Source organism: Accipiter gentilis, chromosome 8 (assembly GCF_929443795.1).
Source record: "Accipiter gentilis chromosome 8, bAccGen1.1, whole genome shotgun sequence".
In the NCBI taxonomy this organism is placed as follows: domain Eukaryota; kingdom Metazoa; phylum Chordata; class Aves; order Accipitriformes; family Accipitridae; genus Astur; species Astur gentilis.
Genome location: NC_064887.1, coordinates 31728248 through 31756084, shown reverse-complemented (window position 1 = coordinate 31756084; position 27837 = coordinate 31728248). Strand labels below are relative to the sequence as shown.

Sequence of the window (27837 nt, the reverse complement as noted above, 5' to 3'; positions counted from 1 at the left end):
CCCGGCGGGGAGGGAGGAGGAGGAGGGCGCTGGGCGGCTCGGTGTCGGCAGCCCCATCCACGCTCCCCCTGCCCGGCCCCGACCATGAATATGTAACTCCCCTCTATTTCCCGAACTCCATTGCGGAGGCTGCCGCTCGCCATATTGTGCTGCTGGGGCTGCGGCTTCGCTGCCGGCGAGAGAGAGCGACGGGAGCGAGCGGCGCAGTGAGGCGCGGCGGCCTGAGGCGGGAGCCCGGCGGGCGGTGAGCGCAGGGCCGGGGCTGGGGCGGCTTCTGGGGCGGCTGCGGTCGAGGTCGCTACCGCCAGGTCTCTCCCCCCCTAGTGGGGTAGGGGCGGGCGCGGAGCCGCCGGCTGCGGCGGGGTGTCCCGGAGGGGTGTCTGGTGCCGGCAGCGGTGCCCGACCCTGGTGCGGGGGAGGCGGCGGTGGCAGAGGCAGAGGGGCTACGCCTCCCTAAGGTGGTTGTTATGGCGGGGTGGGGTGTGCCGCAGTGGGCTCACCCCCGGCTGACGGGGGTTGGGGGTGCTGTCCGGGGAGGAGCCGTGGTCCAGCGGCCTCCCCCGGCCCCGGCTGGGCGGTCGCCGCGCAGGTGGGTGCGCTGCCCGCCCCGGCGTCAGGCGGCTCCGTTCGCCCTGAGCCCCCCCCCCGGCAGGCTGGCCCCGCCGGGCCGGGGCTGCTCGCCCCCCCCCCCCCCCGCCGGCCCCGCACGCTGAGGGGCTGCCGCCGGGGCCAGCGGTGGGGCCGTGAGACCCGCCCAGACCCCTTCTGCTTCCCCCCTCCCAAGCCTGGCGCTTTCGGCGTTGCTGCAGGGGCGCGGGGAGCTCCGCAAGCCCTGAGCCATCCCCGGGGGACCGGCGTTTGGCCGCGAAGCCCGGGGGGGGTGAGGGAATATATACCATAATGTATGTGTGTGTTTGTGTATACATATGTGCACACGCACACCCTGGAAGCTGCAGGGAGAGGTACTGTAGGCAGCTCCGTTCCACAACCACATACCGTTAACACAAACCCAGAAAGCGAGGCATTCATTGCCAAATGCCTTACTTGGGAAGGGAGAGCTGATTAACAGAGTCACGAGCCGTTATTGTTGTTTTTATAAATTGCCCTTGCTTAAAGTACAATATTCAATATGATTTATTGCTCTGCATTCCCAGTCTTTTGTTTCTTTTAAAGCCCCTGAGCATCACCATGCTGAACAGTATTTGCGAGGTGTGATGCTGATAAACTGGTACTGGGAACGACCTGACTGCTTCTGTGAAAATGTCATCATTTCCAGCAGGGCATCAGGTGGAGAAAGACACTGTGTGGAGCTGTAGATGTGTCTCCTCTCTTCACACTCGCTCTCACTGCTTCTGATATGAATTTAGCACCTGTTTCTTGCCAGCTTTTATACTCTGTGGTAGCTGGCTCTTCGAAATCATTTGCCTTCTTTGGACCCACCCCATGGCATAATGTATATATGAAACGAATGCTCTGAGCAATATTCTTCTTCCTGGCATTTTTGTTAAGGTATTTGTTTTTCAGGCTCTTTTCTATGGAAAAATAATTGGATCAAGTGCCTAATTCCATAGAAATCCAGAGGACAGCTAGCGGAGAAAGATGACTTCCAGTATGTTAAATCATAATCCAGTCCTGTTTGGAAGTGTTTATAACTGTTTATATCTCTGTGTAATAACTATGCATTGCATACAGGGTTTTGAGGATTAAAGGAAATTGCTTGCATTTGAAAAAATGTGACTGGTGTGCGGGTGAAATTATTTTTGCTTGGGGAAAATTCTTTAATCAAATATGTGATTCACTCAGTGACAAAGACTCGATTTGTCATAGGAATTCCCTGCAGAGGTACTCTCATTTGTATTCATCTATATTTTCATTAAAAACTTTTGTAATGAGTTAATTTGACATTTTTATACATCATGTCAAGCTCAGAGCTGGCATTCAAATTGTCAGCTAAGACAGAGGTGCTCACTTTAAAAGTAGCAGATATCGATAAGCAGTATGTTTTACACTAAAAGATATACTTGTTTGAAGGATTAGCTTTGCCAGTTGTTTGCAGATGGGAGGAATTTTCACTGGACAGATGTTAGTGTAAGCCACAGTGGCATGTTACTCAGTGATGATACTCATGATGCTCTTGATACTTCAATGATGATACTTAAAAAAGTTTAGAACATTTTTAGAACTTATAGACCCCATGAATTGTCATTTACAATGTTTGATAAATACCTTATTATTTTCTGCATTCAGCTTCATAATAATAATAGGACACAGATTTTGCATTGGAGGAGTTTTTCAGTGGCTAAAATTTTGACCTTTGGCTTCAAAGCTTTGAAACACCAGCCCTACTGCAGTTGCCAAGAAAAGCACTGCCCATCATGTCTTAGAGTTGAAATAATATGCAAGTGCCAGCGAAATAAATTGCATGGGTCTCCCTTTATCAATGATACTTTGTGTTTTAAGAGTGATGCATGGTAATATGTTGTGTATAAAGACTTTTTTAGGCATCTTGGGTCATTAGAGCAGAATTCTGGCATATTCAGGGCTATGTTATCATTAAATAGAAATGGTTGGCACCTATAGGAAAGCCATCAGTCTCATAAGTGAAATAGATGTAGGGATACATGAATTTCTTCAGCTTTCTTTAAACATATCTCTTTCCTTTGCTTAATAAAAAGAATGCAAGGGGGGGGGGGGGGGGGGGAAGGCAAGTGGAAAAAGGAGCTTAAAAAAATGAGACCTAAGTCTGCAACTGCTCAGTTGTATTTTTGTGAAAAGGAGCACTGGATCTGCTCTTACTGAACCATTTCAAAGAACATGCATGAAAGAAGTATCAGAGTAAAGGGATTCCTTCCACTTCCCCCCCCCCCCCCCCCCCCCAGATAGTCTTTACCAATTTTTTACTGAATAAATCAGCAGTTTAATGATGATGCAAAGAGAGAGGAAAGAGACTGGAGAAGGGATGTTGTTGAGCCTAAACTTAGTTCTGCTTGTTGATGAAAATAAGTTTGAAGCTGGCCTTTGAAGCTGACCTTAAATTCTTAATTTTCTGAGGAATGAGCAGCGTTCAGTATTATGGAGCTCTTTAGACTTGTTGCAGTGGAGAAATATTTTAGGAATTATCCCCGTCTGCTTTCCCCCCACTTCTGGATCATGGAGCTCTCTTGCAAACATCTGGGAGTTAGCAGTAGTATTCTGCTAATTAATTAAAAACCTAATCCATTCATTATTCTTCACTACTCAAGGATAACATTAAACTACTTTGGATGATTACTGGGTTTAAACTTAAGTATTAAAACTAAGTAATTAAGTATTTAAAACTAAGTATTGCTCCTGTAGTACTGTTTCCAAAATGTACAGTTTTATATGAGAGAGAGTCCTTAAAACACAAATTGTTCTTAGCTGTCACCCAGCTTTAGATGAAAGTTGTCTGGTTGCCAAATTAACAGTTTTGTTATTGTATATTTATTGTAGCTATTAAGTCAATCATACACAAGATGACTTGAGTCTTTCTTTTTATCTCTCGAGTATTGTGGGGGTGTTTATTTTTTGTTTATTAATAACCAAACTGTCTTTTGTTCTCATTAAGAAAATTCTATTACTATTGGTTGTGGCTAGCTTCACTATGTTAACTGGTAAGTGGGTGAGAAATTTTTGTGGCTATCTAACATGGCTCTGGAAAAACTGAAAACCAAGCATATTTCTTGATCTGATATTCTCAGAATTTCTCCCACAATGTAAACTCATTAGAATACTACTGCTTAGTGCCATTGATATTAATAAATGTGATGGATAGTAGGTACGTTGTATGTTGTAGAGGATAACAATGTGGCTCACCTGATGTGATCCCAGTAGCCCAGGGAGAGCAGTACACCTGATTTACATATATTTGGCTTGAGCTTCTATGATGTTTCTTAAAATTTGCTTAGAAGCATCTTGGATCCTGTAGCACTGCAACAAAGCAGTCAAAGCAGTAGTCCAAGAAGCTGACGAGCAGGCTTTCATGTTTTCTGCTGGAATGAAAAATAACAAACCCATATCGGTTTCCCAACGGATGTGGAAGCGGATCCGTGCTGGCTCCTAAAGCATTCCAGTTCAGGATCTAGCGTGGTCATTTCAATGTGCCTTCAGTTTTAGACTGTCTCGCAACTGGATGGTAAGCGAGCTGTTCTGAGGGCTGGAACAGCCACTGCAGTGCAGTGGGGAGAGCAGAAGGTACAGCCCTGAAGCCTATTCTAACAAATGAAATATGGATGTAATGTATCAGTTCTGTAGCTCCTGTTTATTAACATCATATTAAAGTTATCTTCATGTTTGCAATGGAACAGAGTGCAGGTTTTGAATTTGGCAGTGCCTGACACCAAAACTGTCAGGAAGGAACATGAAAGTTTTGACTACATGTACCTCTGGCAGGAGTTTTTTATCTGGGTGAGCACAGTTTTATATGAAAACTGCAGTCCTGAACGTGAAATTGAATCAGTGTGTTTCATTATCACCACCAAAAGTGGGTTGAGTTGTTGGGTAAAAAACAACTGCCTTTTTTTTTTACCCTGGTGTAACTGTAGCTATAGAAGTGATTTATACCAGCACAGTCATCAGTCAAGGACTGTGTTTCTCCATTTTCCCAATATAAAAAACTGAAAGTAGAAGACTAGTTTTCTAGAGACGTAGCCTTTGCTGCTGCGCTACTAACAGCACTTGTGGAGATGGGAAAAATCATTTGAATTATAGTGCAAGTATATTCATAGGATTTCTGTTAAAATGTACAGCAAACTAAAAGGCTAACAACAGGAGTAGTGAAATGATCAAACTTAACCTTTATTGATTGAAGCGGTCAGTTCTCGCTTTTGGCATATGTTATTTCAGGGAGGTGACAAGAAGTTGGTTACCCTCAAAAAACATGCCAGCAGTTCTGTGAGGGTAAGAAAGTACTGTAAAAACAAAAGCACTGGTTCTGAAGCATAATTCTGTGGCAAGGGGGTACACTCCACAATAGCAGCTTATGTGGTGTTTTGTTACAGTCACATCCATGTAAATGTGGTCTTTTACTGCAGACTGTGAGTTCCAGTGCACTGTAAATGTGCTACTAGACAATGAATTTAAAAAAAAAAAAGTGATTAAAAACATCCTAAGGCAACGTGTATCATTTCTGGCCTGTTTGTATTTAGTTGCTGTGACAGATTCAACTTTTCTGGAGTTTGAAGGTTTACTTTTGTTTGCTCCCAAAAGTTTCCAGTCCTTTATCCCTCCTACTCTGATCTGATACAGCACTGAAATGAATTTTAGGTAGAATTTTAGAAAGGCATTTTCGCTTTTCTCCTTCACAGTTGGTTATTAATTCTGAAATCTAAGGTCAAGTTAGCTCTTAAGAGCTTAAGAACTTCATTAAGAGCTACAGTAGCGTGCTTCATAATATGAGAAATATTGCATTAAATTTAACAAATAACAGAGAAAATGGCAATTCTACTCACTCCCCAAAAAAGTTCTGTTTAATATTGTTACTTTGCAGGGCTAAATTATGGCTTAGTAATGGTTGTTTTCCTTTTTTGTATGAATTGTAGGCGAAGTTCTTTGGCAAGTTTTAGGTCAAGTGCTTGTCTGATTTATTGGCCCACATGAGGAGTGAAAAGGTACTGTTCCTGTAACGGTTTTGTTTTCACTCCTGGTAGAAGGGGTTACTGTTGTATCATATTTTACTACTCGCTTTGGAGAAGGTATAGATGGTGCAAAGGATAATACCAGGATTTTTTTAGCTTTAATGATTAAAATAATCTTACTACCTGTTACATTAGAACAGTGGACAATGTTTGCTTTTTTTTTTTTTTTTTTTTGTACCAAAACCTGAAAAGTTTTCTACTTAATCCCTCTGAGATAAAAAAAAGCTAAGCTTTTTAGTTTAGGAATTGCCTGGTTTTGGAATGTGATGAGTTTGTGCGTTTATAGGTATGACAGCTAGAGGAAGATGGGTGAATTCTGGACTACCTGGAGGCAACTAACATGACATAGAGAGAGCTCTCTGCAAATGTTGTAATTTTGTGTATTCTGGTTTTTGTAGCTCAGGAGATGTCCAGGAGGGTATGATACAGAACTGTAAATAAGAAGTTGAACACTAAGGGCTGAGGCTATTGACAGTAATGGAGTGATCCAGGAGGCAGTGTGAAAAGGCCACCGATCCCCCTAGCAGGGAATATAGAACTCCTTAGGATAAACTAGAAATTGAGCATCAGCTACATTAAGAGCAATGTACATGGACATATAGTGCTTATATGCTATTATACATTACTGCTATAAATATACAGAGAAGCACCAACTTAAAATCACATACTTCTGTCATGTCCAAAAGTACACGACTGTTCTTAACACTGTGATAAAACAGCCTTGAGTATGATCAAAAGTTTAATTTGGTACTTTTTTTTTTCTTAATGTTCTTGACATCTAAAATGGGAGGATTATCTCTCTTTGGTCACTTCTGTTAGTGTTAGATTAATTGAATTCTTTCATAGGTGTACATATGGATAGCAGATGGTTTGTATGAGGTCATAGCACAAATGTTTCTAAAGGCCAGGATGAGCAGCTTGACTACCAGATTGGAAATGCTGCCATACTTCATGGATCAATTCATTTCAGGTCCAATAAATTGTGAATGGCAATTAACTGGAAGATCCCATGTCTTAAGGCACCAGGCAAAACACTTTCTTCCTTAGGAGAATAAATACAGTGAAGAAACTGTAAAAGACCATGTGCTAGCAAGCTAGTGTGTTTCAGAAATGCCAGTATTATTATTTTTTTTCTCCTCTGTTAGATGTTATCTGTCTGGTAGCCTACTGGATGTTTCATAATCACAGCATTAGGTGTTGTTACTTGGTTTTCATGGAAAGATTTTTTTTTATGTTGAAGAGAAATGCCTATTAAGTTTATGGGACAGGTTGTGGGAAAATGGGAGTTTGGGTCTAGTTATCAGGAAAACTAAAAACTTGGAACTAGTATGATTGAGAGGGACAATCATGTTGGGAAAATATCTGTAGTGTTACTGACTGTCAAGGCTGTTAAACTGCACCGGTGCCTCAGATTTCTCTGCATTCCACAGTTTTACTGGCTGCCTTGGGACATTTTTGAGTTTGTGGTCTTGAATTAATTATACAACTTTTTTTTTTTTTTTTCTTCCCCTCCTCTCCTGGCTGGTAGGGCTCTAGGGCAGAAATGAGGTTGTCTCTCTTCATAGACTGACAAACTTTGGATTTCTCAGTTTGACCATCTGAAAATGCAGAGCTTTATAATACTTGCTTTGGGAAAAAATGCAGCTTCCTTCATTTTTATGTTCTTCCAGTGTTGAGTGCCATGAAGTAACTTCTCATGTACTTGAGTCTCTTCTGGGTGAAAAGCTTTGTTATTGAAAGTAATAGAATAAGAGGAAAAAGTATGAATCTTTCTAGGGTGACTTTTACAATGGATTTCAATGAGCTTCACATTTTGAGAAATCTAGACACAATTTTAAGTGGCAAATGAGAGAATCTGACAAACTGTCTTAAAGATTACATGCTTTCAAGCAGCCGTTAGAAATCCATACACACAATGTCTCCTAATATGCATTCTGGTGACACAATACTATAAAGAAAAGGAGGGTATGTTATTTTTTTCATACAGAACAGGCTGGATTTGTATTTTAAATGCAGAACTTGGCACAGCCTTGAGTGTGGGGAACATCTGGCACTCATATATGTACAAATAATTATATTGTATTAGTAACTTCTTCGTTGTGCCAGTTGATCAGTTATCTAACATACAGTGGGAGTTGGATGTATCCATCTGAAAGTAAAATTTGTGTTTCACTTTAATACTAGTTTTCTGGTTTTATTATAGCTAAATTCTTTTCTTGGCCATAGTGGGGCTATGTTGATATAATTGATCAAAATTGAATGAAAATTAACATTTGAATGTTAATTTCTTCATTTACTTCTGTAAATAAAGTAGGAAAATAGGATGGCAAGGAACCAGATGAAAACACTGTTAAAAAGGGGATTGTCAGGATGGTTATCACATTGTGTTTATTTCTCAGTGTGCATCAGCTATCCTTCAAGTGTAACTGAAATTGGAATAACTTAAAAGTAGTGAAAGGGTAGACCTGCTTTAAGTTATTTTGTCACATTAAACATCAGCCATAACGTTCACTGCAGTCAGATTATTGGCATTAATATATATTATTATTTATGGTAGTGTGTGGCCTCAGGATAGTCCCAGCTGTTCTTTATTTTAATACATTTTTATTCACTTAGTTTCTGTTTATTTTGTTTAGCTCGAAAACAGGTTTCCAGGTTTACTCTTTGAGAATGAAATACAGAGCCCCTTACCTGGGAAAAAAGGAGAGAGGATGCTTAACTTGAGTGAGTGCCTTGTGCCTACGAGCTTTCCTAAGGTATGGGTTATACTGTCAGCCTTTGAGCAATCAGAACTGTGGTCTTTGTACCATTAATCAGTTGTCTTGGGAAGAGTGTAAGGGCAGCAGTGGGATCTGCAGTGGAGGTAGCTGGGGGTTTCTCTCTGGTCTTTGCTCTTGCAGTAGGTTTGGAGAGGGGTGGAAGAGCAGAGGATTCCTGCAGTGCTTTGGAGGCTTTGGGTGATTGTAGGGGGATGGAGGGGTAACAGTGCCTTTCCTTGTGGTCTTTGGGAAGGAATTGGGGGAGGACTGTGCTGGCATTTGTGAGGATTTTTGGGGGAATGAAGGTGGTGGTTAGGATTCTAATGATGCAGATGGTTTTAAACAAAAGCCCAGTTCAGGGTCCAAGGATGGTGCCCTGACAAGAATCTGATTCCTTATTACCCAGCAACACTGTTGCCCTTGCAGTTGCTGGTGTGCTGGTTTCATCTCTTTCATGGAGCATATAACAACAAGCTGTAGCTATGCTCTTCTACCTCATTTTTTTTCTAATTCGGTGTTTCTGTCCCACAAATATAGTCCTAGGATGTGTTTGTTTGCAAGCTGCTATATTGTAAGGGTGGCAAGCACAGTGTAAATTATTTGTTACCAGATTTGACTTCTGGAGCATGTAATTGCTATTTGAAGTTTCAGCTTCATAGTTTGTATTAATTTGGCATCTTTAATAGTCTTTTAATTGGCTTTGATTGTGCTTTGCAGATGACAGACTTCTAGTTAATGTGTACAAAAGTATTTTAAACACTGGCTTTGTGTAAGCATTGATAACCAGTCATTTTTAAATGTAGTAGGCATTTACAAAGGAGCTCACTTACATTACTGTAGTGTATTAACTGATAACGTGTTTGGTAATAATTTTGAGATTATCCCGTGAATGTACTTTCAGGTGTTCTGTGGTAGTAGCTGAAACTATTCACTTGGTAACATTCAATTTGTAATCTATATCTGATCCTCTTGAATTTGCAGATTGACTACTAATCCGTGGCTGCTTACAGCTCTATTCTAACAGCTACACATTTAAATTTGGGCAGATACCTTCAGCTCTCAAGAGGCCTGCTTTTCAGTAGGTGGTCAAAACCTGAGGCATTTTTGCTTGCCAATTCAAATGTACATACAGGAGAGAGAAACTGTATTCTCAGGAAACATTTGTGTGGTGTTTTGGGGCTTTGTGAATGTTACTGCTGATTCCACAAGTTCTCAGAAGATATTTAAGGAAAGTGTTCTCTTTCTTAAATGTGTGGTTATATCATGTGTTTATGGAGGAGACTCCCATCTTAAGCAGACTTGCTGGATGTTTTTTATAATGTACTAGGTATCCAAAGGCTCAATTCCCTTGGTGCTGTTTTCACACAGTTCAAACAAATGGACTCTACTTCGTATAAACCTAGTGGTCACTGTAGTCCCAAAAAAGCCTTTTGCTGTTTCTTTTGTGGGTAAGGAGGATGTTCATATAATCATATTTGGCCACATATATTTTTAAAGGTATGTGGCGTAGGAGAAGGTCCTGTTCAGGTTTCTTCAGCTTTTTATTATGGTAATGCTTTAGTGGCTGATTAGCGTTAGTTGCTGTTGGCTTTTCTCGGCCCTGTCGTTTTCCACACAGTAAAACTAAGTATAGATGTCTCCAACAGTGAGATAACCCCAGAATTAGAATAATTTGGGCTGGAAGAGACTTCCAGAGGTCATACAATACAACCTTCTGGTAAAAGCAGGGACAATTAGATCAGGTTGTTCATGACCACATCCAGTTGAGTGTGACTGTCTCCAAGAATGGACATCCCAGAACCTCTCTGAAGTGACCATTTATTAGTGATCCTTTTGCTGTGGCTTTATGCTTTCAGTATAGAATTAGCTTCCCCTATGAATTTTACTGCTCGACACTTATCAGTTTTTTCTGTCTGTCCATATGCCTTTTGTCACGGCAATAGTTTCTCATTTTGTTTTGGATAGTTTATGTAACTATTGCTTTATGTCTGGCTCATGGCATGAGTCCACAGCACAAGGTCCTAAAGATTTTAAATGGGCTTTTAATGACTGTAAGAGATTATGATGGATGCCAAATCATATCTTATTTCTTAGATGTCTGCAAGACTGACAATGTGAATCTTGCACGTTGGAGGTGAGCTGCAGTACTGAGGTGCTCTGTTTTGATTACAACTCTGAACATGAATTGATGAGCTTGAATTTGTTGTTAGCATAGATCATGACTGATTGTGTGAAGAGAAGATGACTGTACACGTGGCTAATATAATACTGAATTTAATTTGCAAATATAAAGAAAACCTCAGTAAGGGATGTTGTGACATTGAACTTGATATTGGGAGGACAAGGACTGATAGCTGAATGAACTAAAAACACTTTAGTAAGACATTCCTCTCTCGAGCTTATCCCCTTTTGAGATCAGTATATAATTATAGTGAGTGCAGTATAAACTTACCAAGGGACAACTTGAGGACTGGTGACAATATGAGTAAACAAGCAGAAGAGGAAGGGGAGGCACAGACAACTGCAGTGACATACTTGTTCAAGATCATCGAGCAGTTAATTTCAGAGCTGGGAATAAAATGAGCTCCGGCCCAGAACCTGATTCAGTGGTCTCCCAGGGATTTTGAGATCCAGAGATTAAAAAAACTTCAGAAAAGAGTGAATACTAAAAGTACTGGATTGTAATCTAGTACTAGTTGTCCTAGATTGCTTTATATCCAGTTGTAATCTGAGCTGCCAGTGAACTGTAGTGAAGAATAATTTCTTCAAATACAGTGTGTATCCAGAAATGTTTGGGTTTTTTTTCCAAATCAAGCTCTTAGCCAGAAAGTAAAAGCAGAAAAAACTTAAATTTCAGAATGCTTTAACTGAATAAATTGAAATGAATGATTGAATTGAATACTTTGTCAAAACATGCAATTTGTACCTAATACTAGTCACAGTATCAGAGAGAGTGAAACGTAAAAGTCTAATCCTGTTAAGCTTCCAAGTAACTGCACTGTGATACCTGTTTTTAAAAGAACTAATCCTTTGGAAAAAAAAAATTGGAATGGTTGAAGGTGCTGTTGAACCTGGCATACCAAATAGAGGTCTAACTCTCTTACTGTTTTAAGTCTAAATATTTACCTTTTAAAACTTGGAACAAAAATCAGTTGATTTCTAAGGATTTAATATTGTGTTAAAATGTGTGTATTATTTTTTTTTAAAGAGCCCGATGCAATTTTTTTCCCTCAAAACTATTCTTTCATGGAGGTATCGGAGCTCAGTACACTGAGTTAAATAGCAGCTGGTACAGTTGTGGCCACACCTGAGCTGGGTTTGTGGGTTATTTCTTCCAGCTGCTTCGTACCATTCCAACCCTTTCTCTGATCTCAAGGTATGCTGACACAACCATGCATGCAGTTGCTCTTTAGTCTTTGCCTGGGCTAAAATATGCACTGCAGAGCATTTTGGAGAATAATTCAAGTTGTGAGTGTTTTCTGATGGCAGCCAGTAGAAAGTCCCCTGCTCCTCGGTTAAAGCAGGATCACCATCAGGGTTAGTTCAAGCTTGAGCTTATGAAATCTTAAATTTTCACAAATGACAAATTTTGAGAAAAAAAGACTAAGGAGTGATTATAAGTTGGTGAATCTAGGGATGGTAAACCTCTGAAAAGGTAAAATAGTGACGAGCAGGAGCAGTGACATGCTGCTGCTGAGCTCCTTCTTTGGCTGCCTTGCAGCCAGAACAGCCTGCCTGCCCGCAGCTCTGACTGGTCTGAAGTGTACTTGTTGCCAGTTGGATTTTATTTTTACTGGATAGTTTCAACAATGGATACCCAAATGCCAACCTACCATGGCTCAAGACTACATTTGAGCAAATAATCAAGTGTCTTTCAGTATAAGAGCTTGTAAAGTGGATGTGGTGTGTGACAAGTGAGGATGTTGCTCTGCTGGAGTTTTTTTTCTAAGCACACTGGAGAGACTCTCCTGCATAAATTCCCCAGTCAGTAAGCAGGCAGGAGATCAGAGGGGCTTTTCTGATGGGGTCTTTCATACTGTTATTTTTTCCTATAACTGCCTGCCTGTTTTCCAGCGCTTCAGGAACAAGACTTATTTTGTTGTTATGTTTTTAAACCCCAACCATTTGTCTTCAAATTTGTTTTGGAAAATAGTCTACAGATGGATGAGCACAAAGAGCGAGATTGCATAAGCCCTGTTTTCCAAGGAAATCAGGCTTCAGTAGCAAGTCTTTCAAATGAAGTGATGCGGCACTTGTTACTGAAACCAGCAGGCTCATCTCCTAGCTCTAGTTAGGGAGCTATTCAACTTGTGGATAAAACTTGGTTATATAAAGTTGATGAAAAATTTCCAAAGCTCCTTAAGAACAGCACAGGTGGGTTTTGTTTTCTTTTGTTTTTAATGCCCTGGCAATGTGGAGAACTGAGAAACATCCTGGGTACAAAGAAATAAAAATTTACATGTTCTGATAATCTTTAGCAATCTCCCTGTTTCATCTTGCAGTTTTCTTTTATAAAAGACACGAAGCAACTAGGCAAGTTTTATGACTACATACTAAATTTTAGCTTGTTTCTGTTTTTTCAGATGCTGTTTGGAACTGGGGAGTGACAAGGAATCAAACCTGAAGAGATTTATAACATTTCTGGTTCTCAGATTTATAATACATTCTGTTGATTGTATCTGTCAGCTCTTGATAGTGACAGATGTGCATACTCCGTAATTACAAAGTTTGTGCTGCAGAGTTTTACTGTGCTTGAAGACTGAGTCAGCCTGAAGGATTGCAGGTGTCCTTATAATATTGGTTATGGGTTGTGGTTTGGGTTTGGTTTGGTTTTTTTTATGACTGACGAGAGTGGCCCTCTGGCTGTAGCATAAATTACAACAACTAGTACTTGTTATTAGCTCCAAGAGAAAGATGTTTGATCTGCCTACAGGAATATGGCTTCTCCCCTTCATATTGCCCTGTTGTCATGTGACTCGTTGCTTTCCTCTTATATCCAGAAGGTATAGACAAGTCATAAAGGTAAAAAATGATAAAAGGTATAAAGTCATGGTGCGTTAGAAGTTTTTTCAAAAACTTAATGTTGAAAAAAGGCTTATGGGTTGTATCTGACTTCACATTGTTCCTAGTGCTAGCACAAGTGACCTGTGAAGAAGAGATCCCTTCTTCATTTATAAAGTGGAAAAGATCTGAAATGTTAAATAGCTGTAAACTTAAGTAGATATTGTGATGAAATCTGCTTCGTATTTTGAGTTGGAAAAATGAGCATGAGAAAATTGCTATGTAAGACTTTTTAAAAAAAAATGCTGAAAGGGATGCAGAGGAATAGTGAACTATGTCAGTGAAGATCCAACTGATCTTAAGCATGTGAGATTTCAGTGGAATAAATTTCCAGACTAAAGAATAAATGTGAGGCTTTGTATTTATTCTGTATCTTCTCTCCCCTTGCCAGTAGTAGTTAATAAAAAGTCTGTTGTACCTTCTGTCTAGAAACTTTCCACTTTATATTTTTTACTCTGAACGAAGTGTCAAGAACAGGAAAAAACCCCGTTCTATGGCTCATGAAAGCTTTTTCCTAATTTTGCAGCTTTAGAAAAGATCAGCTAGTCTGGCCTGCACTATCCAGGATTTCTTTTAGCAGATGCCTGCTTCAAATCTAGTAGGAGTGGACTGTCCTAAAAGAAAACAACTAAGGAGTAATCTCTGTATTATTGTTGCAGGCTGTAAATGCTGGCACTGTCAGAACATATAGAAAAAGCCCTTCTGTCAGATTCATCTTCATGCCAGGCAAGGTGTGGTGGGTTGACCCTGGCTGGACACTAGTTGCCCACCAAAGCCGTTCTATCACTCCCCGCCCATCAGCTGGACAGGGGAGAGAAAATAGAACAAAGGGCTTGTGGGTCGAGATAAGGACAGGGAGACATCACTCACCAATTACAGTCATGGGCAAAGCAGACTCAGCTTGGGGAAAATTAACTTAAATTTAGTGTCAGTCAACCAGAGTAGGGTAATGAGAAATAAAACCAAATCTCAAAACACTTTCCTTCCACTCCTTCCTTCTTCCCAGGCACAACTTCACTCCCAGATTCTCTACCAACCCCCCCCCCAGCAGCACAGGGGGACAGGGAATGGGGTTTACGGTCAGTTCATCACGCGTTGTCTCTGCCACTGCATCCTCTTCAGGGGCAGGACTCATCACGCTCTTCCCCTGCTCCAGCATGGGGTCCCTCCCAGGGGAGACGGTCCTCCACGAACTTCTCCAACATGGGTCTTTCCCACGGGCTGCAGTTCTTCACAAACTGCTCCAGCATGGGTCCCTTCCACGGGGTGCAGTCCTTCAGGACCACATGGCTCCAGCGTGGGTCCCCCATGGGGTCACAAGTCCTGCCAGAAACCCTGCTCCGTGGGCTTCTCTCTCCACAGATCTACAAGTCCTGCCAGGAGCCTGCTCCAGCGCGGGCTTCCCATGGGGTCACAGCCTTCTTTGGGAACGCACCTGCTCCAGCATGGGGTCCTCCACGGGCTGCAGGTGGATATTTGCTCCACCGTGGACCTCCCTGGGCTGCAGGGGGACAGCCTGCCTCACCATGGTCTTCCCCACGGGCTGCAGGGGAATCTCTGCTCCGGTGCCTGGAGCATCTCCTGCCCCTTCCTTCTTCACTGACCTTGGTGTCCGCAGGGTTGTTTCTCTTACATGTTCTTACTCTCTCCAGCTGCTGTTTCTGTGTGCCCTGCAACTTTTTTTCCTTCTTAAAAATGTTATCCCAGAGGCGTTACCACTATTGCTGATTGGCTCGGCCTTGGCCGGCGGTGGATCCATCTCAGAGCCGGCTGGTATGGGCTCTGTTGGACACAGGGGAAACTTCCAGCAGCTTCTTACAGAAGCCACCCCTGTAACCGCCCCCCCCGCCCGCTACCAAAACTTTGCCACACAAAGCCAATATGTAAGGAGAGCTGGAGAGGGTCTGTCCACAGCAGCTCAGCTCCACAGCTAGCACAAGAACAGAGCGAATAGTGGAGTTGAGTCCAGTGGTGTCTTCCTCATTAGGTTTTTTTCTGCTGGAGACCAACAGATTAAATGATACCTGAAAATGAACTCAGCAGTGCTGTTTGGGATGTGCTTTGAAAATGACTGCCTATCAAGAGTGCTTCCTTACTTAAAACATGTCAGTACAGCTGCCTAACTATTTGCTGTTAAACCTGGGAGCAAGGGACCAGTGCAGTCTCCTCCTGCTTGGTTGTAAAGCTTGACTTGAGAGTCAGCTAACTGCAGAGGATTTTCCTACCTCTGTTCCCCAAGCGAGTGGAGAAGATCAGTCATTGATGAGAACATCTAAAGAGCTGGTTTACTGGTTATGATTTTGAGACTGGTAGTTCATAATTGGTGGCTATTACATGGTCAGTGCAATTATAGGTCAAAATGGCTCTCCTTATTGTGGAGTTTGATCTTTGATACTGGTGCCAGCTGTTGATTTTGCTGTATTAGATTTCAGCAGTGTGAATAAACATAATCCAGTCTTATGTCCAACAACGTCATAAGGAAGCGAAGTCAAGCCTCATTCATGTGCATTTTTCAGGCCCAATGTAGATCTGGAAGTTGTAGGGGAACAGGGGAAAAAGCTAAGGAGGCTTATTTATTGATCATCAAGCAGTGTAATGTGATTTTTTTTGTTGTTGTTGGTTGTGGGAGTGGCCTTTCAGCATGTTTGAATTGACCATGTTTCCACTGTTCCTCAGATTTTTGACTTTGTACATACCAGAGGCAGAGTGTGTTTGCTAATGATAAAGTGGACTATGTGGATCTCTCCAGCTTTTGGCTACCTTTAAGGCCACTTTTTTTCCTCTTAAAATTTGAAAGTGCAGACCTTAGTGTCACTGCAGACCTTAGGGTGAGAATGAAGCACTCAGCATCTCAGTTTAAAAGCCTTTAGAATAAAGCTGGTCAATTATTTATTATGACACTTGTAGTGTGTCTTCAGCAGCATAGCCTCAGGCTTGTAGGCAAGGTTGCAATATAAATTATAGTGTTAATACACTTGTTCTCTGGTTTGATAGGTTTGCTGACAGTCTGGCACCTGGAGAGATGCCGTTCTGTGTTAGCAAGTGTAAGCATGCAAGTTTAGGCAAGATACTACGTGTGTGTGTGATGATCTCTTTACTATGGGGCCGCTTAGATGAGCTCTTTACTGCGATGGAGCTGCATAAATGTTGGGAGCAGGTTTTTCTGTTAAGAGAGGCTGGATTTACTGGGACTTAGTTGCCTTAATCTGCTGCAGTCTAACTATGCTTCAGCAGATTTTGGGAAGGGTGTGAATGATTAGCAGCTTTGTGAATTTTTCTCAGTAGTTGAAATGATAGTTAATTAAACGTGTCAACTTCAAAAGCACTCAAGAGGAGTATCCAGTGCGCATACAGAATAATAATGTTGGGCCTCTGTTAGAACAATCGACTGGCAACAAGACATAACAAAAATCCTTACCCCAAAGGACTTGACTTCTTGTATGCCTGGAATTACCTTAAATAATAGTGGATATTAGAACACAGAGAAATACTATTTCCTTTCTTTGCCACTAGTACACTTTTCAACATTGCTTCTTTGCTGAGATATGTCACTTAATACCATCATTAAATTCATAGCTCTGAATAATTTAAATAAAATGCCCAGAATCCTGACGGGACAGTCCAATGCTTGGTCAGACTGGGAGCTGACAGTCTGCATCTGGGTTGTGGTGGCTTGTCACTTTTAAAGGGGAGGTAAGGTCCTAACTGGACATCTTACTTTTCTGATCCACACAGAGGAACATGTCTTTTGTGACAAGTAAACTGTATTTTCAGGGCACAATATTTTATGTAGTAAAAATTAGAGTTGATGGCCTGTCATCTCCTAATAATTTCTTTTGACACCTTTTCAGACCCTTATTACTTATTAGACATAATAGTGGACGTGGCTACTTTATGTCAGGCTTTTTTTTCCCCTCCTTTTTTCATAAGGTGAGAAAACTCTGATTTCTGTGTGTGGATAAAAGTAGATAGAATAAGCTTTGCTGCACTGCTTCTCTTGCTTTTCCCTCAATAATTAATTACAGCTTACAAAGTAACCTTGATCTCCAGAGAGGTTGACCCTCTTCATATAGAACTTGATGAATTGCAAACTGGTTTATAATGTACCTGGCAAATGCCGGTAGAATCTGCATTTGGCTGCTGATTTGGAGGGTCTGGAAATACAAACCTAGACTTAAAAAAGTGACAAAAGAAAGGAAGAAAGCACTTTTGCTTTTTCCACCTAGTAGAAATGTCTGCAACTGCAGTCTTACCTCTTAAATGGTGACATTTTTTTAAACATACCACACAGTCTGGGATAAGTTTTCCTGCTTTAAGGGAGGCATGTTTGGAGAGATGGGGAGGATTGCCTCCTCTCCCCCAGTGTGAAACTATTTTCTGTTCACAAACATCATTTTCTTCTGTCGTTTTGACCTGACTTTCTTTCACGTGTGCAGTGACTGTGTGTGGTAGTTTTGCCTCATCTCATACAGTAATCCCAAAATTTTGATGGGAAAGCATTACAGTTTCTCTGTGTGGGGTTCCCCCCCCCCCCCCCCCCCGTTTGTTTTATTTATGGTTTGGTGGGGTTTTTTTAATGAAAAGGTGATGTATGCCTTTGCCTGTAGGCAAATTCTGCAGCAGTGGTTGTGGGAGTGGTTACTTCTAGCCCTGTCCATTGACAAGAATGCCCTTCTACCACTACTGGAACAAAAAATGAGTAAAACCCCATGTCCTGGTTTCAGCTGGGATAGAGTTAATTTTCTTTCTAGTAGCTGTTATAGTGTTATGTCTTGGATTTAAGATGAGAAGAATGTTGATAACACACTGATGTTTTCAGTTGTTGCTAAGTAGTGTTTATACTAAGTCAAGGATTTTTCAGCTCCTCGTGCCCAGCCAGCGAGAAGGCTGGAGGGGCACATGAAGTTGGGAGGGGCTGAGGAAAAACAGGGTCCTTTATCAGGACAGCTGACCCAAACTAGCCAAAGGGGTATTCCATACCATGTGATGTCATGCCCAGTGTATAAACTGGGGAAGTTGGCTGGGGGGGGCAGATCACTGCTTGAGAACTGACAGGGCATCAGTCAGGGAGTGGTGAGCAATTGCATTGTGCATCACTTGTTTTCTATATTCCAATCCTTTTATTAGTATTGTCATTTTATTATTGTTATTATTATTAGTTTCTTCCTTTCTGTTCTATTCAACTGTTCCTATCTCAACCCATGAGTTTTACTTTTTTTCCCCAATTCTCTCCCCCATCCCACTGGTTGAGCAGCTGCGTGGTGCTTAGTTGCTGGCTGGGGTTAAACCACGACACCCTGATAACGTGTGTATGATTTGGGTTTCTGAAACGTAAAAACTTCTGACTCCCCTTCCCATGTCATTGCAAATCAGGTGCACGTCCTGGGGTTGCACAGGAAAACTGAAGCTCTTGACTGAAATTACCCAGTGACTATGTTTTACTTGATCTTTCAGTATTCTCTAAACTTCTGATCAGACACCCCTAGCAATGTATTTTCAGGAGGAAAAAGAAAGGCATTTTAGCGTGCTTCCAGTGAACATGTTTAGCTAGTTTTCTGTGTGCATGTATAATTTTGACCTTCCACTTGGTTAAAAAGTAGACCCCACTTGACCCCTATGCACATTTGTAAGTGGATGTTTTATGAGTTTTCCACATCAGGTGGCATTTGCAGCTTTGCGCCACGCAGCCAAGTATTACGGCCTTCAGTTCCGTCACTTTTGTTTAACAACCCTAATTGATTTTTGCAAAGCATTCATGGCTGACTGACTCCCTCAATTTTTCTGGAGCGCTACAGAGCACGGGCTTATCCACGTGTAACACAGTGGAGCCTGGTACTTGGATGAACAAGTGTCCCCCCCATACTTCTGCTGTGTTGTCGCAGAGACCGCTGTGTCTGCGTGGCCCCAGGGACTCTGTGCTCGCCAGAGAAGCCTGCTCAGGAGAGGAAGCTGGCTCCTGTAGCCAGGTGTACTTGAGTGTGCAACATGTTTCTCTTCTTCTTCCCAGCCATGTCTCAAGCTGTGCAGACGAATGGGACGCAACCTTTAAGCAAAACATGGGAGCTCAGTTTGTATGAATTGCAAAGAACACCTCAGGTAATACATGTTAAAGAGCTGGCCTTTATGGCAAGGCTTTTTAAATACTTTTTACTATTAAAAAGCTTGATGTTTTAAGATTTTCCTTTAGGAGTATTAACTGCCTATTCTAAATGATAGAGTACTTTTGAAAAAAAAGCCTTCCAAAACAAAACCTCTCTCGCAATATTAAAAAAAAAAGTATGTTTGATCTTAATTTCTTTTTTCCTTTCTTTAGCAGCATGGGTGTGTGTGCTTGATGTGGTTGTGTTTATGTCTCGTTTTGACTTTTTACTATGTTTCTTTTTAAAAGAATAGTAACCCATGCAGTCCCTGTGAGGAAGTTACTAAATTCCATTAAAGAACTTTTACTTTTTTTTTACGCTAGGAAGCAATCACCGATGGCTTGGAAATAGTGGTGTCACCCAGGAGCCTGCACAGTGAACTGATGTGTCCCATCTGTTTGGATATGTTAAAAAACACCATGACGACAAAAGAATGTCTGCATCGCTTCTGTGCTGATTGTATCATTACAGCCCTCAGGAGTGGGTATGTAAATATTACTACAGGGAAAACGGATTTCACTTAAGATGAAAATGTGATCAAGGAAATCCTTTTAGTCCTGGGTGTTGATGTGGAACAGTTACGTGCCTGTGCACTACAAGTTTCTGAATGTGTAACACATCTTTCATATTTCATTCTTGTGTGGCCAGCCATCTGTGGCAGACCAGGTCTGGTTTTTTCCTCATATGAAAAAGCATCCCATAACTTTGTTTCTTGAAAGGACTTGAAAACCTTTTTTCTTTTTTCTTCAATCCAGTATCGGCAAAACAAAAATACAGTACCTCACTTAAAAAAATGAGTCTCAATTCCCTTATTCTTCCTTTTCCTAATAATAAATTGCAAATCGTGTGGCCTTTTAGCAGTAGTCCTTCTTCCAAGCTTCACTACTGGAACAACCTACACTAAAGTACAAATAATTTTTCTTGTATTCTTCAGGTACAAGTTCATATTTTCCTAAAAGCAATAGACTTCTGAGGTAACCAACAGCAATTAAGTCAATGATGTATCTATTTCTGATAATGGCAATTACCTGTGTTCAGAGGTCATGCTTAATTTTCTGTGCCTGTGTAAATTCTGATGAGTAATTAGCAAAAATACATTAGAGGGAAAAAAGAAAACCATCAGGAGTAAAGACACCAGTGTTTCAACTATTGAGGCCTCTTCCTCTCACAGGAAAAAAAAAAAGTGAACCTGACATTTTTGTTAAATGAGAACAAAGCGGTAAGAAGGACAAGACTGTTTTCGTGTTCCCAGTAATTAGTGCTTGAACTATGGAATAGGTTCCTTAATCTTTGTTTTGTCCTGTGAGTGCTAGGAAGACTATGCCTTAATATAATTTCCACTGGACATGCATTTTTTTCTAGGTGAAAATCCATCCAGAGGGTTAAGAGAAGAACCGTTTTGCAGAGTGGAACTTTGAACTCTTCAGCATAAGCACAGTTTGCTAAAACATACTTTAAAAAAAAAATAAGCAGGGAGATATATGTTTGGGGTTTTTGTTTAAATATCTGGAACTACCTGATCTGTCAAAAGATAGAAGCCCCATTCCAGATTCACTATAAATATTGAATCTTGGTGAGCACTTTGACTAAGAATGGTAGCATTAGGGCAGACTTCTGTTATTGCCAGAAAGTTAGTATTGTTTTCTCCCTTCTTGTTTATGTCCAGCAACAAAGAATGTCCCACGTGTCGTAAAAAGCTAGTTTCAAAAAGATCACTGAGACCAGATCCCAATTTTGATGCTCTCATCAGTAAAATTTATCCAAGCCGAGATGAATACGAAGCTCATCAGGAGAGAGTGCTAGCAAGAATCAGCAAGCACAATAACCAGCAAGCTTTAAGTCACAGCATTGAGGAAGGATTAAAGATTCAGGCTATGAACAGGTACGTAATCCACTTAATTTGTCCACATGTAACCTTGTTTGCCTTAACACAAAAAATAACACCGTCTGTCCTCACTCCCTGTATAGCCTGAGATTCCTCTTCTCTCCTCTGAAGTCTGCCAAAATAATTTTTAACCTTTGGCAAAGTAATTTTTAACCTTTTGTCTACTAATAGAAACCTCTGTATCACTCCCTGCAACTTCTGTGGCGGCCCGATGTAGGCGGCAGATTTCAGTTTAGATTTACTAAATTATGGCTATCATGTCTTAGATAATAAACTGTAATACAATGAATCCTGTACCAACATATTAACCATGACATGTGAAAAAATGCACATAATACCAGAATGTAGGTTTTAGTTGCAACTTCGTTCACAAGGCTGGAATATATTGTGTTTATACAGTAGTGAAATTCTGGGTGTGCATTTAAACTAAGAGAGCCAGCTGGGAAGGAGGCCTGAAACTTTATATTGTGGTGAAGCGTGGTGTGATTTATATTTTTAATCACATGTGGATTCATATTTAGATGAAAATAATGGTCTGAAATTGCCTGAAAAATAAAAATAACTGTTTGAAGTTAAAAATTGTCTTAAAACATGTCTAAAAGTTGTTTGAGGGATAGGGAAAAAAACCATAGTCTTGTCTATGAGTATCTTTTTATAAAAAAGAATGATTTTTATATTTTTTAAATATTTTTTTTTTTGTTTTAAACTTTAAATATCTCTGAAACATTTAGTGCTTGTGTGTGCATATGACTAACTTCTGGCATGATGGAGACCGGGAGAGGGAGGAGTTATACAAGCATTGTGGGCCTGTACATTGGGTGAATTCTGAATGTGGATTAGCATTTATTTCTACCTATTTCTGATCAGGTTACAGAGAGGCAAGAAACAACAGATTGAGAATGGCAGTGGAGCAGAAGATAACGGTGACAGTTCACACTGTAGCAATGCCTCAACACACAGCAATCAGGAAGCGGGGCCCAGTAATAAGAGGACCAAAACATCGGATGATTCTGGGCTAGAACTGGACAATAACAACACAACTGTGGCAATAGACCCTGTAATGGATGGTGCTAGTGAAATCGAATTAGTCTTCAGGCCTCATCCGACTCTCATGGAGAACGATGACAGTGCACAGACAAGGTAAATGGCTTCTATTCCTCTTTGTGTGTTCTGCTGTTATTTTCTGGTGCTTTTGTTTTCTGTCATTCCTTGGGGCTTTTAAAATCAATTTACTTTGGTCATACCACATCCTGTTTAACCCATATGCACTCTTTCCCTCTTTCCATTGCAAGTCAGGTAGATAATACTGTTCAACTATTTCCAAAAATACAGTAACAATCTGTTTTAAGCCTTTGATCACAAATAAAGATGCTTTTAAGGGTTTCTAGCATTGCAGTTCACAGTAGGTACTACAATGATGGTATAACATCAGCCCCTTTCTAGTTATTCTAAGATTCTTAGGGAATAAACAACCTTGCTTAAGTGTCAGCAGTTTTCAGAGCAGCTTTGTGTCAGTGGGATTTGTAGGCTGGAAGCTTTTCCTGGCATTTTCCTTCATGATCAGCCCAAGCACAGACTGCAAATTTTGGATCACAGCAATGAGCAGTCTCATGGCATTTCCTCAGATCTCTTCCTGGCTTTTTCTCCTGTTGAGACATCTCTCTGTAGTGTCTATAAATATGAGCTTCAGCCAGCTTTTCTTTTTGGTTTGGAATTGCAAGGAAGTTCTGGGGGTTGTTCTGAAAGGCAAAGAGAAAGCTAAGCTTCTGGGAGAGGCGTCTGCAGCATTTGTGTCAGCCTTTAATTCTTGCATGAAGAATTGAAGTGAGAACAGATAGTGAGACAAATAAGGAAGAGTAACTTCAAGGAGATGCAGAGAGCGTTGTGTGTATAGCTCTTGCACCTTACACCTTTCTGTCCGGGCTTTTCAGACTGTATCTGTACTCTGAAGATATCGGCAGTTGTGAGTAGTTCTCAAAACCCCTTGACAACCTGTTATTAGGTTTTTCATTTTGAGCAGGTGACAGGGCAGTGCTGTCTTCTCTACAAAGAGCAAGAGGGCCTGTGGGAGAAGTGTCAAAAAGATGTAAGGGCACTTTGGAACAATGTAATTTGGTAAGCTGCTTGTATGTCTTGGGTGAAAGCAATTGATGTTCTTGTTTGTGAACTGTCTTTAAAGGCCTTTTCACACTTGATGCTTAATATTTGAGGGTGTTCCAGATGTCTTTTCCCTATACTGCAACTCAAACGTCTTTGATTATCTTTGTGGTTGTTGTCACAGATACATCAAGACCTCAGGCAATGCCACTGTTGATCACTTGTCCAAGTACCTAGCTGTGAGATTGGCTTTGGAGGAGCTTCGTAGCAAAGGAGAATCAAACCAGATGAACCTTGACACGGCCAGTGAGAAGCAGTATACCATTTACATTGCTACTGCCAATGGGCAGTTCACTGTAAGTACAACTTCTAAGTGTAAAACTGAGCATCAATACATCTTTGATACAGATTTGATTAAAATTTACTCAGCTGGACTTTTTCTGAGTTGGTGTAGGGGTAAAATTCATAGCACCAGGTTGTTTATTTAGAAGCCCATCAATTGCTTTTTAGGAAAATGTATACAACAAAAGCTTGGTTAGTAGAAAAGGAGGCATATAAATTACTTGGGAAAAATCCAGCGATGCCAGCAACTACTAGCTGACTTATGCCATTATTTTACAGTTAATATTGAAGAGGAAAAATACTTCATCTGAGAATCTTGTTTCAAAAGCAGATAGCTCTAGCACCATGAAGCATCTATTGTAAGGTGGCATTTCTCCACTTCTGTGTAGGCTTCCAATATTCCACTATGAAACAGCTGTGAGTACACTTTTAGGGAAGAATCCCTCCTCTCGGTTGCTGACTTCAGAATATACGGATACAACAACAAGGCAGTATCACAATCAGAATGAACTCTGAGCCTGGTATTACACTTGGGCGTTTATCTGAATAAAGTAAGTCTTCTGGTTAAGAGATAGGCAGATGCTTTGCAGTGAGAGTCTATTTCAAACATGACTATAGACTATATGCCTTAGACAAAAGCAGAGATGCTTCTGGTGTAAATACACATCTACTACTCCTGCTGTTTGCAGAGAGGAAGGAGGAAAACTGAAGTTCACTTTATTTACAACTATATTCACTTTGCAAGAGTGTTTTTTGGTGCTGTTTTAGTGAGATCAGCAGGAGTTTGGAATAGCTTGCATTGTTGCTTTTTGATGCCGAGTGGTTAGCTAGTAACTTGCGCCACATTATTGGTGACTTCTTTAAAGTCAGTGCATTCCTCTGATTTAAGTAGTCTGTTTCTACAGTGCTACCCGTGCAAGCCATCAGATTTATTTCATTTCTGTTTTCGTGTTCTCTTCTAGGTATTAAATGGGTCATTTTCCTTGGAACTGGTCAGTGAGAAGTATTGGAAAGTGAACAAACCCATGGAACTTTACTATGCACCAACAAAGGAACATAAATAAGCTGTACTGGAAAACTGAGATGGGACTAACTCTTTTTATAGCTATGACTTCTTTAATATTAAAAGAAGGCACCACCATTATCTTTATGGACAATACATGTGATGCCTTCAGGTTCTCTCACTATACTTATTAATATGATTAGACAGTATTCTGGGTTGTATTTGATTTAGTCTTTGTTTTGGGTTTTTGGTTTTTCCCTAGGAGACTAAATGACCTTCTCCAGTACATTCCAGTGTTTGACATGCTTTTTTGTTCCTAATGCATGATAACTGAACAAGTGTTCCAGTTTGGAATGTCTTAATTTTGTCCAGGTAAATCTGGATTTCTAATACATTTGACACAGTTATAGTAGCCTCTGTGAAGTATTGAGCATTGGATGGCTAAGTCAGTCTATTCAATAGTAACATATGCCAAGGAATGTGTTAAATGTTGTAATTTGCTAATGGTTCTCCATATAAAAGATTGGTAGAGAATTGATTTCTGATAGTCTTGCAGCTAGAGGTAATCTGATTCCCTGGAAGAGATCTGTTAGTCATTTTCTTGTGAACAAACAGCTGTAGTGAGGAAACTGACACTTTAAATCCTTGCTGTTTACTGGGCTTAACACTTCAGTGCAAGGTAATTCATGAGATTGACTGAAATATTCATTAAAAAGTAAACAAAAAACCCCCCCAAACAACCCACACCCATAACTCTTCCCTGTGTAGAACATGCCAATCTTGATGCACACTGCAGCTTCCCACCTGGCCCCTGTTGCAGTGTTATCCTGTCCTCACAAGCTTAATTGAAGAAAATCTTCTGGAAGTTCTACAGCCCTACTCTTTTCCCTATAGTAACAGATTTTTATTGAGAATGTACTAGAATGTTCTGTAAAGAACTGTCCTGAAAACTTTTTTTAAACCAAATCCCTGAAATTCCAGCACATGGACATAATGCAACATTGAAATGCTTTGCTTTATGGAATTTGTGCCACCCCAGCTGTGAGCTTATCCAGGCTTCAGTTTGAGTAGGGAGGACTTCAACTGTAAGCTGCTTGAAGATTGAATTTTTATTTTTTATTTTTTGCCATAGCTTTAACAAATATGGCTTAGCACTTTGGAAGACAATTTTAGTACTTGACAAAGTTTACCATTTAGTGTCTTAAGTTTAGGTTCAGGTTTTAAAACTTGGTAGTAGGCTGTTGTGTAAAGTCCAGTAGCTACCATTCATCTGCATGTTAAAACTCCTCTTCCCTCGCTCTGGACCTTGTTGTCACTTAATGGGGGCTGCTTTATCTGTTAGAATTCTGTCTTACGGGAAATGTTACCATGAGAGATTCCCTTTGCTGTAAGACTGGCTGATGACGCGTTCACCCGTTCGCACCTGAAGCTAGAAGCGAAAAATGTTGCCGATAGGTGAGAAGTTAATATAGTTTAAACCATACAGTATTGTTCCTTCTTTATCTTGCCCGTAGTTAGACTGGTTTTGGCATGTGGTACGTAAGTATTCAGATGCTCGGGGATTCTCTTGGGAAGGAAGTACCCTTCCATCGCTTCTGTCTTTCAAGCCTAGCACTTGTAAATACGTGTCCATTCCAACTGCTGTTTCAGATCAGCTTTATCCCGATGTGAAAACTGCACAGGCTTCTTTGAGTAACTTAATTATTTTCTCTTACTGGAAAAAACTTGGGGGTTTGTGACATGAAACGGAAGTTTTCAGGCCCTAGAACACAGAAGGGGCAGTTTTTAAGGAAATACATTATTCATGACTTTCTGGTGAAACGTTGCATTGTATAGATTAGTAGTGCATGTCCACTAAATATAATCTGGGGGATGGGGGAGCAGTGATTATAAATGCTTTAAAATTAATGGGGAAACTTCTAGATTAGTTGCAGGATATCTTCCCATTGTGATAGCTAAGGTAATGTCCAGTCCCTTAAGCAAGAGAGGTGTTTGTGAAGCTGAGCAGTCTGTCTAGGAGCCGTCTGTCACTTTGTCCCCAGTTCTTTAAAAAGCGTGGGAAAATGTGAAGCGCTTATTTTCATGTTGTAGTGAATTTACTGAATATTTATGTTCTTTAAATATTATATATAATGTAGTTTGATTAAACCATTGATTGCACTGTGACTCTTTAGTGCTATAAACTATTTTATTTTCAAAATTACTTTACTCTTCCACCTTTTAAAGCCATGTTATTTTTTAAGTACACAACGTGTTAGATACAGATATGCCTAATAGCTCTAGTATCCAACTGAGGTCACACTGAAATTCTCAAACTGACAATAAAAGCAAAAATGTTATCAACAACCTATTGGAAAGTCCAGTACTGCTTCCTCTTATAATTCATAATGGAAACCCTTTGGACAGTTTTTGTTTGTTAGTGCTGCCATGTTTGTGGTTGCCCAGAGGGAAGGGTGAGGAGGTGAAGCTGACCTCCACTGGTGTTGATCTGAGTCAAGTCTGGCTCCTGAACAGTTACATTCCGTTGAAACACGTGGAGGAGTTCAGCTGGTTATGTGCCTTGAATGAGAAATGCAGAGGCACGTAGAAGATAACAGCTCTTCCAGTGACCTGCTGTAGAGGCTGCTGTTCTAATCTGATCCTGTAGCCCAAGAAATGGGATGAAGGATTTTCACAGCACTCAGGTTAAACTCAGCAACTTGCATTGTGTTTAACTGCGTATGAGGCAGCTTCAGCAGAAAGCAGCATAGGGTAACTGCAACAAATCACTTGCATTGAGGTATGTTATTAAGAAAAGGGAAGTTCTGTTCCTTTCCTTGTTTTCTCTCTACAGTTATTACAACTTTCAACCAGAAGGATGCACTTGGAGTTAAGAGGGAATGCTTGTGTACACTAA

The 27837-nt window shown here is 40.7% G+C and overlaps 1 protein-coding gene across 1 annotated transcript; it reads left to right on the top strand.

The window, feature by feature from the left end:
• RNF2 (ring finger protein 2) lies at positions 1-27837 on the top strand. The gene is made up of 7 exons (XM_049809132.1): positions 1-244; positions 19482-19570; positions 19938-20098; positions 21281-21496; positions 22367-22639; positions 23781-23952; positions 24901-27837. The coding sequence occupies exons 2-7, from the start codon at positions 19484-19486 to the stop codon at positions 25000-25002; spliced, it is 1011 nt and encodes a 336-aa protein (XP_049665089.1). The 5' UTR covers positions 1-244; positions 19482-19483; the 3' UTR covers positions 25003-27837.

Excerpts from the sequence above, each read along its gene's own strand:
- RNF2 (XM_049809132.1), top strand. The coding sequence starts at position 19,484 with ATGTCTCAAGCTGTGCAGACGAATGGGACGCAACCTTTAAGCAAAACA. Across the intron at positions 21,497-22,366 it reads AAGATTCAGGCTATGAACAG|GTTACAGAGAGGCAAGAAAC; the intron begins GTACGTAATCCA and ends ATTTCTGATCAG. Across the intron at positions 23,953-24,900 it reads CTGCCAATGGGCAGTTCACT|GTATTAAATGGGTCATTTTC; the intron begins GTAAGTACAACT and ends GTTCTCTTCTAG.